This window comes from Micromys minutus, assembly GCF_963924665.1.
Source record: "Micromys minutus genome assembly, chromosome: 2".
In the NCBI taxonomy this organism is placed as follows: Eukaryota; Metazoa; Chordata; class Mammalia; order Rodentia; family Muridae; genus Micromys; species Micromys minutus.
Window position 1 is genome coordinate 89734219 of NC_137971.1, and position 12024 is coordinate 89746242.

The 12024-nt window shown below is 44.6% G+C and overlaps 2 protein-coding genes across 2 annotated transcripts; one reads left to right on the plus strand and one right to left on the minus strand.

The window, feature by feature from the left end:
• Nucleotides 1-652: 652 nt before the first annotated feature.
• Nucleotides 653-1788, plus strand: LOC308416807 (nudC domain-containing protein 2-like; the record flags this gene model as incomplete). The annotated part of the gene is made up of 1 exon (XM_080911896.1): nt 653-1788. The coding sequence occupies one exon, from the start codon at nt 653-655 to the stop codon at nt 1124-1126; it is 474 nt and encodes a 157-aa protein (XP_080768022.1). The 3' UTR covers nt 1127-1788.
• A 7751-nt stretch (nt 1789-9539) lies between these two features.
• Nucleotides 9540-9895, minus strand: LOC308416054 (10 kDa heat shock protein, mitochondrial-like; the record flags this gene model as incomplete). Its single annotated transcript, XM_080911084.1, has 1 exon — nt 9540-9895. One exon carries the CDS (start codon nt 9893-9895, stop codon nt 9587-9589), a length of 309 nt encoding a protein of 102 aa, XP_080767210.1. The 3' UTR covers nt 9540-9586.
• Between the last annotated feature and the right edge of the window lie 2129 nt (nt 9896-12024).

Below are 12024 nucleotides of genomic sequence, written 5' to 3' on the forward strand. Positions count from 1 at the left end.
AAATCTAGAGGAATCCCACCTTTTAGAATAGGTAGTGAGCTTTAGGCAGATGTACTTATCTGGGTGGAGTTTTATTTGGTCCATTGGAGGTAGATCTGATTGGGTTTCCTTTAGCTTATAAGTTTATAAAGAGCTAACAACATGAGTTAACAACATAAACATTTTTAAGATGAGCTTTTGTGGAGCACAAGAAACAAGAATTATATATAGTGCAAAAGAAAGTTTAGCAAGAGGAAACATGAAGCATTAATGAAACCTGAGTACATTAAGAAAGTAACCATATATTTGAGCTACTTGCTGGAAAATAGAAATTTGTTTCTTTTAGTTGTTAAGCTGCAGTTACTTTAGCTATCAATGCAGTCAGAAATCTGGCTCAGAATAAATAAAACTTTAATCTAGCAGGCAGAATGATATTGAAAATGGTAAAGGGAGGTTCCAGCGTCAGCGTTCTTGGCATGTCAACATCTCTAGGCTTCGGTGCCCCCCCCCCCCCCCCGACTCCCCAGGTCTCGCGAGTGTCTTAAATGGGCCCTGAAAGGGAAAGCTGTGCACGCGCCAGTTTGGGCTCCTGCGCATGTGCAGTGACCCCAAGGCGCCGAGGGCAAAGCCTGAATGGAGCCCCGCCGGAGTGTCCCTGCGTGGCATCTTCAGAATGTCCGCCCCGTTTGAGGAGCGCAGCGGGGTGGTCCCTTGCGGGACTCCGTGGGGACAGTGGTACCAGACCCTGGAGGAGGTGTTCATTGAAGTCCAGGTGCCCCCGGGCACTCGCGCGCAGGACATCCAGTGTGGTCTGCAGAGCCGGCACTTGGCTCTGGCCGTGGGTGGCCGCGAGATCCTCAAGGGGAAATTGTTTGATTCTACAATCGCTGATGAAGGAACATGGACGCTAGAGGATAGAAAAATGGTCCGCATTGTCCTGACAAAAACCAAGAGAGATGCTGCGAACTGTTGGACTTCTCTTCTAGAGTCTGAATATGCAGCTGACCCCTGGGTGCAAGACCAAATGCAGAGAAAACTTACATTAGAGCGATTCCAGAAAGAAAATCCTGGCTTTGACTTCAGTGGGGCAGAAATCTCAGGGAACTATACGAAGGGTGGCCCAGATTTCTCAAACCTTGAGAAATGACTGCTCTTGAGTAGTTTCTCTCTGTCTTGTGGATCCCGGCAGGTGCTGGCAACTTAATACAGTTGATGATCTGAAGGAAACATCTGAGGATATCTACGGTTGAAAGATTGCAGCGTGTGTTTCAGTATGACTGTAAAAGGTTACATTCAGATATGGTTTTCAGAGGAGACACAGCAGTTTTCCTATGGGTAGATGGTAACTTTTGTTGCTCTGCATTAAGTTTTATATGCTACATTTTCCTAGTTTCATATTTAATTGTATTTTTACTACAAAAACATTGGAGTACAAATCACATGAGATGAAAAGGTGCCTTCATGGAAAAATATTTTTGTGTGTGATGCAAAAATAATGTTTAGTAAACTTCTGAGTTAGGAATTGTGAACCCCGTTGTGTAAATACCCTTGCCTGTGCACAGAAATTACAGAACTGGAAAATGTTTAAGCACGGAAACAGTGCGCAGAAGTACTTTGGATAACTTGACTTAGTGAAAAATTCTAACTGGTTTGCTGCTGGTTTGATTATGTCAAGAAACTGAAAACTGACAAAATCCTAATAACAGAAGAGTTCATTGCCTGTTACTGTCAGAAAACAATTTAGGCCCCTGAGTATAAGTCACAGGCTTCATTTAATCTTAATGATTCAGACAAAGTGATCTAGACAAAAAATTCTTTCATCCTCTTTGTGTTTTTTTTAATTCTTGAAAAAAAAATGAAATGTATAAAAAGCTTACAAGTAAAAAGATTAACAGATTGAAAACTTACACTTTTTTTAATAAATTGACATGTCACCTCAATATTTTTCCTTTTCTTTTCTTCAAAAACGTATGTTCTCAACAGTGCAGCCATTTAAGTGAGAAAATCAACATGGATGTGGTACTGTTCTTTAGTCCTCAGACCTGTGCCATTTTTGCCGAACTTATACCTTTAAATAAGAAAGCCCTGTGTTCAGGATGTGCTGTTCCAGCAGAGGTCCGAGTTCACTTCAGCCTGGAACAAGTTCCCACTTTCTTTTTGGCTTTTACTGCTTGGATTTTTTCTCATAACAGCATCTCACTGGGCAGTGTGGCCTCCAGCTCTGACCTCAGCTCCCAGAGCCCCTGATCACAGGTGTGCATCTGTGCCTGGCTTAGCTTCTGCACGGGAAAATGACAGAGTTTGTCTTTTGACTGTTCAGGAATAGGTCTGTTGTCTACAATATTCAATCCTGCATCCTGTCATGAATTAAGAATTTCGCCCTGTTGCTGATGCTGCTGACGGTGTTGCCTTGGAGTGAGGTTGGTTTCTTCACTGTAATGCCAAGTTTTGGGCATTTTGTGAGAAACTACTTTTAAAGCACCTCTTGATTCTAACCAAACTTTGAACGTATTGACTGTTTTATTCAGTGGGTAAAAATTACTATCCTCATTACTTTTATGCTTAAAATTAAATGATTTAGCTAGTGTAAAAAAAAAAAAGAAAATGGTAAAGGGAAATAAAACATGCTTTTTGAGACAGGCACTACTGCACACAGGTGAGAAAGTGCAGTTGATGCACTGGAGACACAAACAGAGAGGGGGTGTGGTTCTGTGGCAGTAGGGCAAATCAGGTTTTGGCCAGGGGGCGCAGTATACCCAAGGTGGGTGTGGGCAGGGGAGTACCTGTGCTGCTGTCATGGCGCCATGGGGGGGGGGGGAACAAGTGTGTGATCTGCTAAGCCACTGCTTCTAGGAAGCCTGCCTACTGGCAGGTTCTATTGGCTCTGGGAAATTAGCTCATATCCTACAGGCACAGACAACCAAGGCTGCACCTCCCACAGGACCAGAAGCCTGCCCACCTGCTCCCAACAGACAGAAAGAGTCCGGGACCAAGACTGGGACAGAGAAAGCACATGTAAAATGGTAACAGCTAGGTCTAGCAAACAGAGTCCTGAGCGGAGGCTAGGAGCAGGGCCAGACCCACTCTTCACACAGAAAACTAGGTAATAGATAGCTAGCAAGGAAGTGCAGTTTATTGGTTTCTCTTTACTGTAAATTAAACCAAAGCATCCCAGGAAATAGGGACAAAGGTGGCGAAGACAAGCCCATGGGTGAGAAAAGGGATAGCTACCATGGGGGCTCTAAACTCAGAGGCTGTGCTCCACAGAGGCTTACTCTGACCAATGTGGGGAGGGAGCTTACCAGGTCTTGGGCTAGAGAGCGTTGGGATGGAAACCTGCATTTTCTTGAGTCCCAGAACCAATTCAAAGTTGTTAAAAGTCACGGAATGAAAGGAAAAAGAGATATCTGGTCGTGAGGAAATCTAATCTCCTCACACGGGGCACCAATGTTGTGAAAAGATGACTTCCGGGGTTTTGGCACCAATGTTAGGGGAAGGATGAAGAGAGTGGGGGCGCATATGGCTGATGGTGGTGCAGCGAGGTCTGGGGGCAAGGGAGATGCCTCTAGCCCAAGACCTGGTAAGCTCCCTCCCCACATTGGTCAGAGTAAGCATCCACACGGCCCCAGGGAAGTGTTCCTGAGCTACCCCTGAGGACAGATGTTTTTTACTGACCCCCATTCTAGGACTTTTGCCCTTGCCCCCCCCCTCCTTTTACTAGAGCCAGGCTGAGCCTGGATCTCATTCTGGAGCACCTCCTCCGAGGAGCACTGCCTCCATTTTAACCCCATTGCCGACTCTTACTCATTGGCTGTCTCAATGGAGCACAGCCTCGAGTTTAGCACTCCATGGCAGTTGTCCCTATCCTCACCCATGAGCTTGTCCTCGCCACCTTTGTCCCTATTTCCTGGGATGCTTTGGTTTAATTTACAGTAAACAAAACCCAATAAACTGCACTTCCTTGCTAGCTGTCTGTTACCTAGTTTGCTGTGTGAAGAGCAGGTCTGGCTCCTCCCCTAGCCTCTGCTTGGGACTCTGCTAGACCTAGCTGTTCCCATCCCACATGTGCTTTCTCCATCCTGTCTCTGTCTCAGACTCTTTCTGTCTGCTGGGAGCTGGTGGGCAGGCACCTAGTCCTGTGGGAGGTGCACCTTGGTTGTCTGGGCCTGCTGCAGGATGCGGAGCTAACTGCCTAGAGCAATAGTGCCTGCAGGTAGGCGGGCTTCCTAGAAGCAGTGGCTTAGCAGTTCACACATGTGGTCCCCAGCCACGGCAGCAGCACAGGTACTCCCCCGCCCACCGAGGGGTTGGGCGGCATCTCCCCCTGGTCCAGCACAGAGACCCTAGATTTTCTCGAGACCTCAGTCCTGGCTGGCCACCCAAGAATAGTGGCGGCTGCATGGCTGGTGCTGCGGTTGCCTGCTCCTCTTAACCGACTCCGCTGCCTCTCTTTCTGCTGACAGCCTCTGCTAACCACTCCTGCTGACCACTGTCACTGACCACCACCTCCGATGCTGCTGCACCATCTCCCTCTCCCACCCCCCACCCCCCGTGGCTGAACTCCATCTGCAGGCAGCTGCCCCACTCAGACTTCTAACACTCCTCCTTTTAGCAATAAGGCAAATAACAGATGACACCACAACTCTCAATCCAGCCAATGAGCCATCCTCTCTCTGCTTCAAAATCCAAACCTCTGCCTCAGCTTCTACTCATGCTACTCTAAGCTTTTCAAAACCCTCCCCTCCATGGCCAGACACTTGGCCTCAAGCACTGCTGCCAATGCCCCTCCCCTCCCTCTCTTATCCTCTTCTGCACCGCAATCTTATAGTCTGATGTTCCATACTTTACATATGATTCTCACTAATAATTTACTTCCTGAGGAAAGCCAGCGAGTTTGGGAGCAGAAAAAAAAATGCATGCAGATGAGATCCATCAAACAGATAGACACTAACTTAGACCCTGAAAACCCAAAAGGTAAACAACTTCTAATGACCTATTTCTTCTCCCCGAGCTACCCTGACACAAGAGACTAGCTTAAAAAGCTAGAGAGGGGGCCCCTAACTCCACAGGCAGAAGTCTTGGTGCTGGCCTTTAAAGTGTACCATGGGAAAGGTAAAACGGCTCTCAAACAATAATACCATATGCTGACAAAGGCTTCCCGACCAGCCCCAGCCACTACTACACCACCGGGCCCCTGCTACAGATGTGGTCAACAAGCCACTAGGCCAAAACTTGCTCTAGCCCCCACAAGCCAAAGGGGCCGTGTCCTAAGTACGATCCAGAGGAACACTGGGCTGTCAATTGCCCTGTGTCATGCAGGACAGAGGGACATCACGCCCAAATAACCCTCCAGCCTTCTAGGCTTGGCTATGGACAACTGAAGAGGCCCAGGCTCCCCTGACCTGACCACTGCCATCACGAACAGGGAGCCACGAGTAGCTATCATGGTATGTGGGAAGCCCATCTCCTTCCTCTTGGACACTGGGGCCACTTACTCAGTCCTGATGGAGTTTTGGAGACACACTTCTCTCTCCCATTTTCCTATTGTTGGGTAGGAGGACCTTACCTTCCTCACCAGACCCCAACACTTACTTACATTTTTAGGGGCGTACCTCTCACCTATTCCTTTTTGGTAGTGCCAACATATCCTGTCCCCTTATTGGAAAGAGATCTTCTAGCTAAGTTGGGAGCCTCTATTTCCTTTGCCCCCCGCCTCCAATTCTTCTGAACCCAAGCTCGCCAGCAACCTCTCTGCTCCTTCTAGCCCATCAACCTACTAACACAAACATGTTTCCTTTACCAGATTCTCAGGTAGAACCCAGAGTGAGTCTGAGATGTCAAAGACCCCTCTGTTGCTAAACATCATTCTCCTGTTGTCATCCAATTACTAGACCCTACTAGGACCCTTTTAAAGTGGTTCTCGAAACGCCTACAGAGAATCTTCCACATACAAGATCCATGGGATCCCAGGAGACAGAAGGTGTTGGTAAGCTCAACTGTAAAAACCAACCCGGGTCTCCAGTAAATACTATCAACACTCAAAAAAATTTTAAAGATTGCTGGATATGCGTGCCCCCTAGAAAAAACTCACATTTGCCACTTACAACCTTCCCAGTGATGTTGTCTAATAACCTTACCGCACCCTTTGTCTGTTGCCATGACTCCACGCCTTTCCTCTATCCCTCTTCATGGCATGGCAAACTGTTCTAAGACATCAGGACACATTCTGTAGCAATTTGCTCCAAACCTTATCAATCTTCTGTCTTTTTCAATGATAGACACAGAAAATTTCTAACCAAACTATTAATTAGTTCTTGTTAAAGGACTACCAGCCACTCTTCATAGGAGCCTGATGTGAATATTTGCCAAGTGGACCCCAATGGTGAAAACAAGCTACACCCCCTACAATGCCCCCAAGACAGCAGGAAGTAGCCAATGAGACTCTCGCAGCCCTTGTTCCCCTTTCACCATCTGCCTCCCCTTGCCTTTTTCTCCTCTTTACGATAAGAGAAGGGGAGAAATGGCAGCATTAGGACTGCACCTGAAAATTTTTCTTTCTTCCAAATGTACTTAATCTCTACCCATAATTATACATGTGTGTGTTCCAGCGCACATTACATCTAGGACAGCTCCAGAGAAGCAACCTACAAATGCTTCAGCCTTCTTTGGCAGATACAGCCACTTCTACTGGACATGTTCCTTCTGACCTATCCTCAGATGGTTCCACAGACCCTAGACAACAAGGGAACAAGCCAATTCTAAGACCTACCCCCACTTTTCTGGACTCTCTAGAAACGTCGCCCCAAACAAGCGTAAAGCAGTCAAAAGACCACAACAAACCTATTCCTGGTCCACCATTACCTCTAATATTTTTTAATTAAACCAAAATGGGGGAATTTTGGGATTCTGTAAAACCCACCCCTCAATTACCTTGCATTAGCCAGGTATGCTTCGCCCCAGTGACCTGACATCCCTTTTTCCCTCTACCTCCAGGTGCTCATGGCTGGCCTCTACTCCTCTCTCTCTCTCTCCCTCTCTCCCTCTCTCCTCTCTCTCTCTCTCTCTCTCTCTCTCTCTCTCTCTCTCTCTCTCTCTCTCTCTCTCTCTCTTTCTCTCTCTCTCTTCCCCCCCCCCATGGGTTCAGTGGGGAAAGAGCTCCTGTGTCTCCCTGGGTTTTCAATTCTCTGTGGGCAGGCTGCCAGTCCTGATGTCAGTGTGCCTGATCTGTCTGTGCCTCTGAGCTGAGATGAATGCTGGACCAGTCCTTTCCCAGACTTCACTGTAATCCCTGTGCCCAGAGAGTTCCTGGAGTTCCTCCTCAGACAATCAGTGGAGAGAGAGCTTGGACTCACAGGTGGGCTCAGTGGGAAGAACTCTTCCGTTGGCACTCAGTTCTCTTCGGGCAGGCCACCAGACCTGATGTCAGTGTGCTAAGAGTCTCTTACAACCAGAGAGCAAACAAACAAAATTTTGAAATAACCCATTTGTAAAATTGTCACTGCATTCTTCCTCGCCTTCTGGCTTTAGTAAAAATTGCATGGCCACTTAGGTGAAAGGAAAAAAATAAATAAAAAGTAGGCAAAAGAATTCAATAGACATTTGTCCCCCCCCAAAAAAAAAATCATAAAAGTGGCCACTGAATAGACAAAATGCTGTTCCAAATCAAACTACCATGAGGTACCACTTTGTACTTCATATAGGATTCTTATAACCAAAAAATGGAAAATAATAAATGCTAGAGAAGTGGTAAAAGTAAATCAGAATTTTTTTTAATAAGTAGAAGGAATCCAAAATGGTTCACCCTCTGTAGAAAAGTTTTATGTTCCTTAAAATGTTAAACACACACACACACACATATATATATATATTTATTTTTAAAAAAAATTTTATTTACTCTTAATGGGCAGAGGGAAGATGTATACAGCTGTGTATATATTGAAATCATGCTTTGTGGAGTCAGTCTCTCCTTCCACCTCTATGACCTATCGAGCCATAGTACTAGCAAAATAATATATATTAGAAGTTCTACTTTTAAACATGTGCCCAAACGGCTAGAACACTGGCACTCTAGCAAGTACTTGTCAGGGCATATTAGTAATAGCATTATTCCCAATAGACAAAAGATAGAATCAACTTAAATATGCATTAGCAGTTGAGTAGAAAAATCAAGTGTTATAAATATATTTAAATAATAGTATTCATTTATAAAATATGGATATCACTGCAAGAATGCAGCTCAAAAGGGAAGAATTTTAAAAAGCAGAGAATTATACATGTAAACATTTGGATGGATATCTACAAGGAATAAATACATAGACATATAACATGCTGGTTTCTAGGATCTAGGAGCATGAGGAGCTGGGGAAACTCCTTACTGAGGCACATGTTTTAGAGTAATGAACCATATTGTGAATGTACTAAATTGCTCCTTTTAAAATAGTTTGTCTAATATTATATGAATTTCAGCTTATTTATTATTACTATTTTAAATGGATGATGGTGGTGATGATGTTGATGTGTTGCCTATGTCATATGTGTATCTGAAAGTCAGAACTATTTAAGGGAGTTGGGTTTTTTGTTTGTTTGTTTTTTTAATCTTTACAAGAATTCCAGGGATTGAGTTTTGTGTGGCAAGTGTTTGACTACTGAGTTGACTCACTAGCCCTAGATTATTTTTCTAAAAGTATCATGAAACACAGCACTCTTTATATGTGTTGCTGGTAACATCTCTTGAAATATTTGCAATGGGATGATTTCACGAAGTTCTTAAATATGACTAGCAAAGAGAGGGATGGATTCATTCAAGACTCACATTTTCCCATTTTTGAAATGATCATCTCTTCCAGATTCCGTTGGTTTAAGGCTCTCAGAACACCGTGGGTCACAGTCTTGGAGTATTCCTCCCCATAGTGCTGGATCAGTGTTTCAGCAAGTAGTGCTGCCGTGTTTCCTTCGGCAGAGTGCCTTGTTTAATGTGGCTGTAGTCTTTAGCAAGAGCTATATTTTTCAGTTGGTATTTAAACTTTCCCATCACTTCTTCTGTAAGGTCTTCAAGGATGTTAGAAAGGAATGCTTCCCAATTGCATTTCATTTTGTGAAGCTGAATCCTGAGGAAATGATGGACCAAAAGTTATTGACTTGAAACGGAAATATCACTGTAGCTAACTACAGGAATCGTTGAAATTATGACACATTTTTGAAGATAGGCCAGAAAAAGAGAAGTAGAGATGCTTGTGCTGTGACAAAACACCTGACAGAAACCTTCTAAGGAGGAAGCTTTAGTTCTTACATCTCAAGGGAGCACAGCCCATCATGGCAAGGAAGCCATGCTGAGAGGAGCCCCAGGTGGTTGGTCACATTTCTTTCTTTCTTTTTTTTTTTTTCCTTTTTTTTTTTTTTTTTTTTTTTTTTTGTTCACTCACATCACTTTATTTGGCAATGTTTGTAACAGTACAGTGAAACTAAACTTCAGAGACAATGCTGTCAGTTTAGGCATCATCCGTTTATTATAAAAGGGAGGCATGGTAATTTTTTTATTTACATGATGAAATAGTCCAGAACATCAGTGGAATGGGCAGCTTCATGTGACACCATTTCAACAGTGACTTCAGTCGACATACTTTCCAAGAATGTCACCATCTCTAAATAAGAAATAATCCTTGTCATCTATAACTACTTTGGTGCCTCCATATTCTGGGAGAAGAACTTTATCTCCAACTTTCACACTGACAGGCGGAATCTCTCCACACTTTCCTTTCCTGCCTGATCCCACAGCCACGACTGTTCCACTCAATACTTTTCCTTGAGACTTTTCTGGAAGCATAATGCCACCTTTGGTTACAGTTTCGGCAGCGCTCCTCTCAACCAATACTCTGTCAAAGAGCTGAATAAACTTCTTAAAAGCTTGTCCAGCCATGACTTATGCCACCGCAGCTCCAGACTCTGCACTTGGGTGGCTTGCTGCAAGGAGAGTCACATTTCTTTAGGGTCAGAAAATGAATAGATAATGTTAATGCTCAGCTTGCTTTCTCCTTTTCATTCAGCCCAGGAAGCTGTCCATGGGAGAGTGCCACCCACTTCAGGGTGGGTCCTTCGACTTTAATTATCCTAATCTAGAAAATCCCTCTTGGACGTGACCCAACACTTGTCTCTTTGTATCCTAGATACTATGAGATACATAATCAATATTAACTGTCACAATGTGAGATCCGATTGTCTTGCAGATGCTCAAAAGAGGTGCCCCTACTTCTTACACTAAGGAATGTGTCTAAAATACTAAAGCATGTGTCACAAAGTCTGGCCAAAGTTGTTATTATGAAGTCCCTCTTTGTGAAAGATCAATTTGTTCTATCACATATACACAAAAAGATATTTCTCAAGTACTCAAAGCTACTTGTTTCCCTTTCCTACTCCACACTACTTTGCTCTGCCACTAGAATTCTTCGGAGTATTGGTTGATGTCTGTGGCAGGATTGGATGGGTCTTACAAAGGTTTGTGTTATGCTGAGAAGAGAAGAAAACTATACATTGTTTCCAGGATGGTTGAAAAAGAAAGAGTATTCACAGTAAATGTGACCTTACCAAAAAAAAAAAAAAAAAATGAAACCACTTGTGAATATTTTATTTGCATGTCTTTGGTAGTTTAGGAGATTCTGTTTACATATAGTAATTGAGGTCAACATTAGGACTAAGACAAATCAATTTCTAATTTCTTTATAACTATAGGAATATTAACCTTTTTATTCTTTATCTTTCTTTATTCTTTATCGGGGTCACAGTCCGGAGGGAAATGGCGAGGGGCTTGGCTCTGCTATTGCCCTAACATTAGGGGCTTATGGACCCGCCCCAGCTCCGGGAGAACTAGTCCCACTACAATATTGGCTGTTTTCATCAGCCAATATGTATAACTGGAAAACTAACCACCCCTCTTTTTCAGAGAACCCCTCGGGCCTGACGGGACTCCTTGAGTCCCTGATGTTTTCTCATCAGCCCACTTGGGACTACTGCCAGCAGCTTTTGCAGGTCTTCTTTACTACGGAAGAGAGGGAGAGGATCCTCCTGGAAGCTAGAAAAAATGTTCCAGGACCAGATGGGACCCCCACCAATCTCCCTAATCTTATAGATGCAGCTTTTCCCTTGATCCGCCCTGACTGGGATTGCAACTCTGCAGAAGGTAGGGAGGTCTCACGGTCTACCTCCGGGCTCTAGTGGCAGGTCTCAAGGGAGCCGCAAGGCGACCCACAAATTTGGCTAAGGTAAGAGAGGTTCTTCAGGGACCTGTTGAACCACCGTCTGTGTTTCTTGAATTTTTACAGGGGTTATACTTTGACCCAACCTCTGAGGGTCAGCAGGCAGAGGCAGCTATGGCCTTTATACAGCAGTCAGCATCAGATATTAAGAGAAAGTTACAATGGCTAGAGGGGTTCCAAAACTATACCTTGCAGGATTTGGTGAAGGAATCAGAGAAAGTGTTTCATAAGGAGGAGACTGAGGAAGAGAAGTGAGAAAGAGAGAAGCAGAAGGCAGAGGAAAGAGAGGACTGGAGGGTAGTAGACAAAAAAGGAATGTGTAGGATTTTGGCCACAGTAGTGAAGGGCCAGGGAGTTAGGAAACAAGTCTGGCACTAGGAGGGAGCCTCTTGACAAAGATCAATGTGCTTACTATAAAGAAAAAGGCCACTGGGACGGGTTGAGAATTGCCCTAAGAAGTAAAGGGAGACCCCAGCAACAGGACCTGTGACCCCAAAGTTTTGAATATTTATGGACTACCCGAAGATCTGTGGATCTCGGAGTGGGCCGGGTATTCCACTTATTCATTGTAATGCCAGACTGTCCCTGTACCCTGTTGGGGAGAGACCTTCTGACTAAGATGGGGCACAGATTCACTTCCACTCTGATGGACCACAGGTTAGAGGTCCAGAAAGGGAGCCTGTGCGGGTGCTAACCATCCAGTTGGAGGACGAGTACCAACTCTAAACAGCCTGCCTCAGATCAGACGGACTGGTGGCTGCAGGCATATCCACAGGCCTGGGCGGAGACTGCAGGA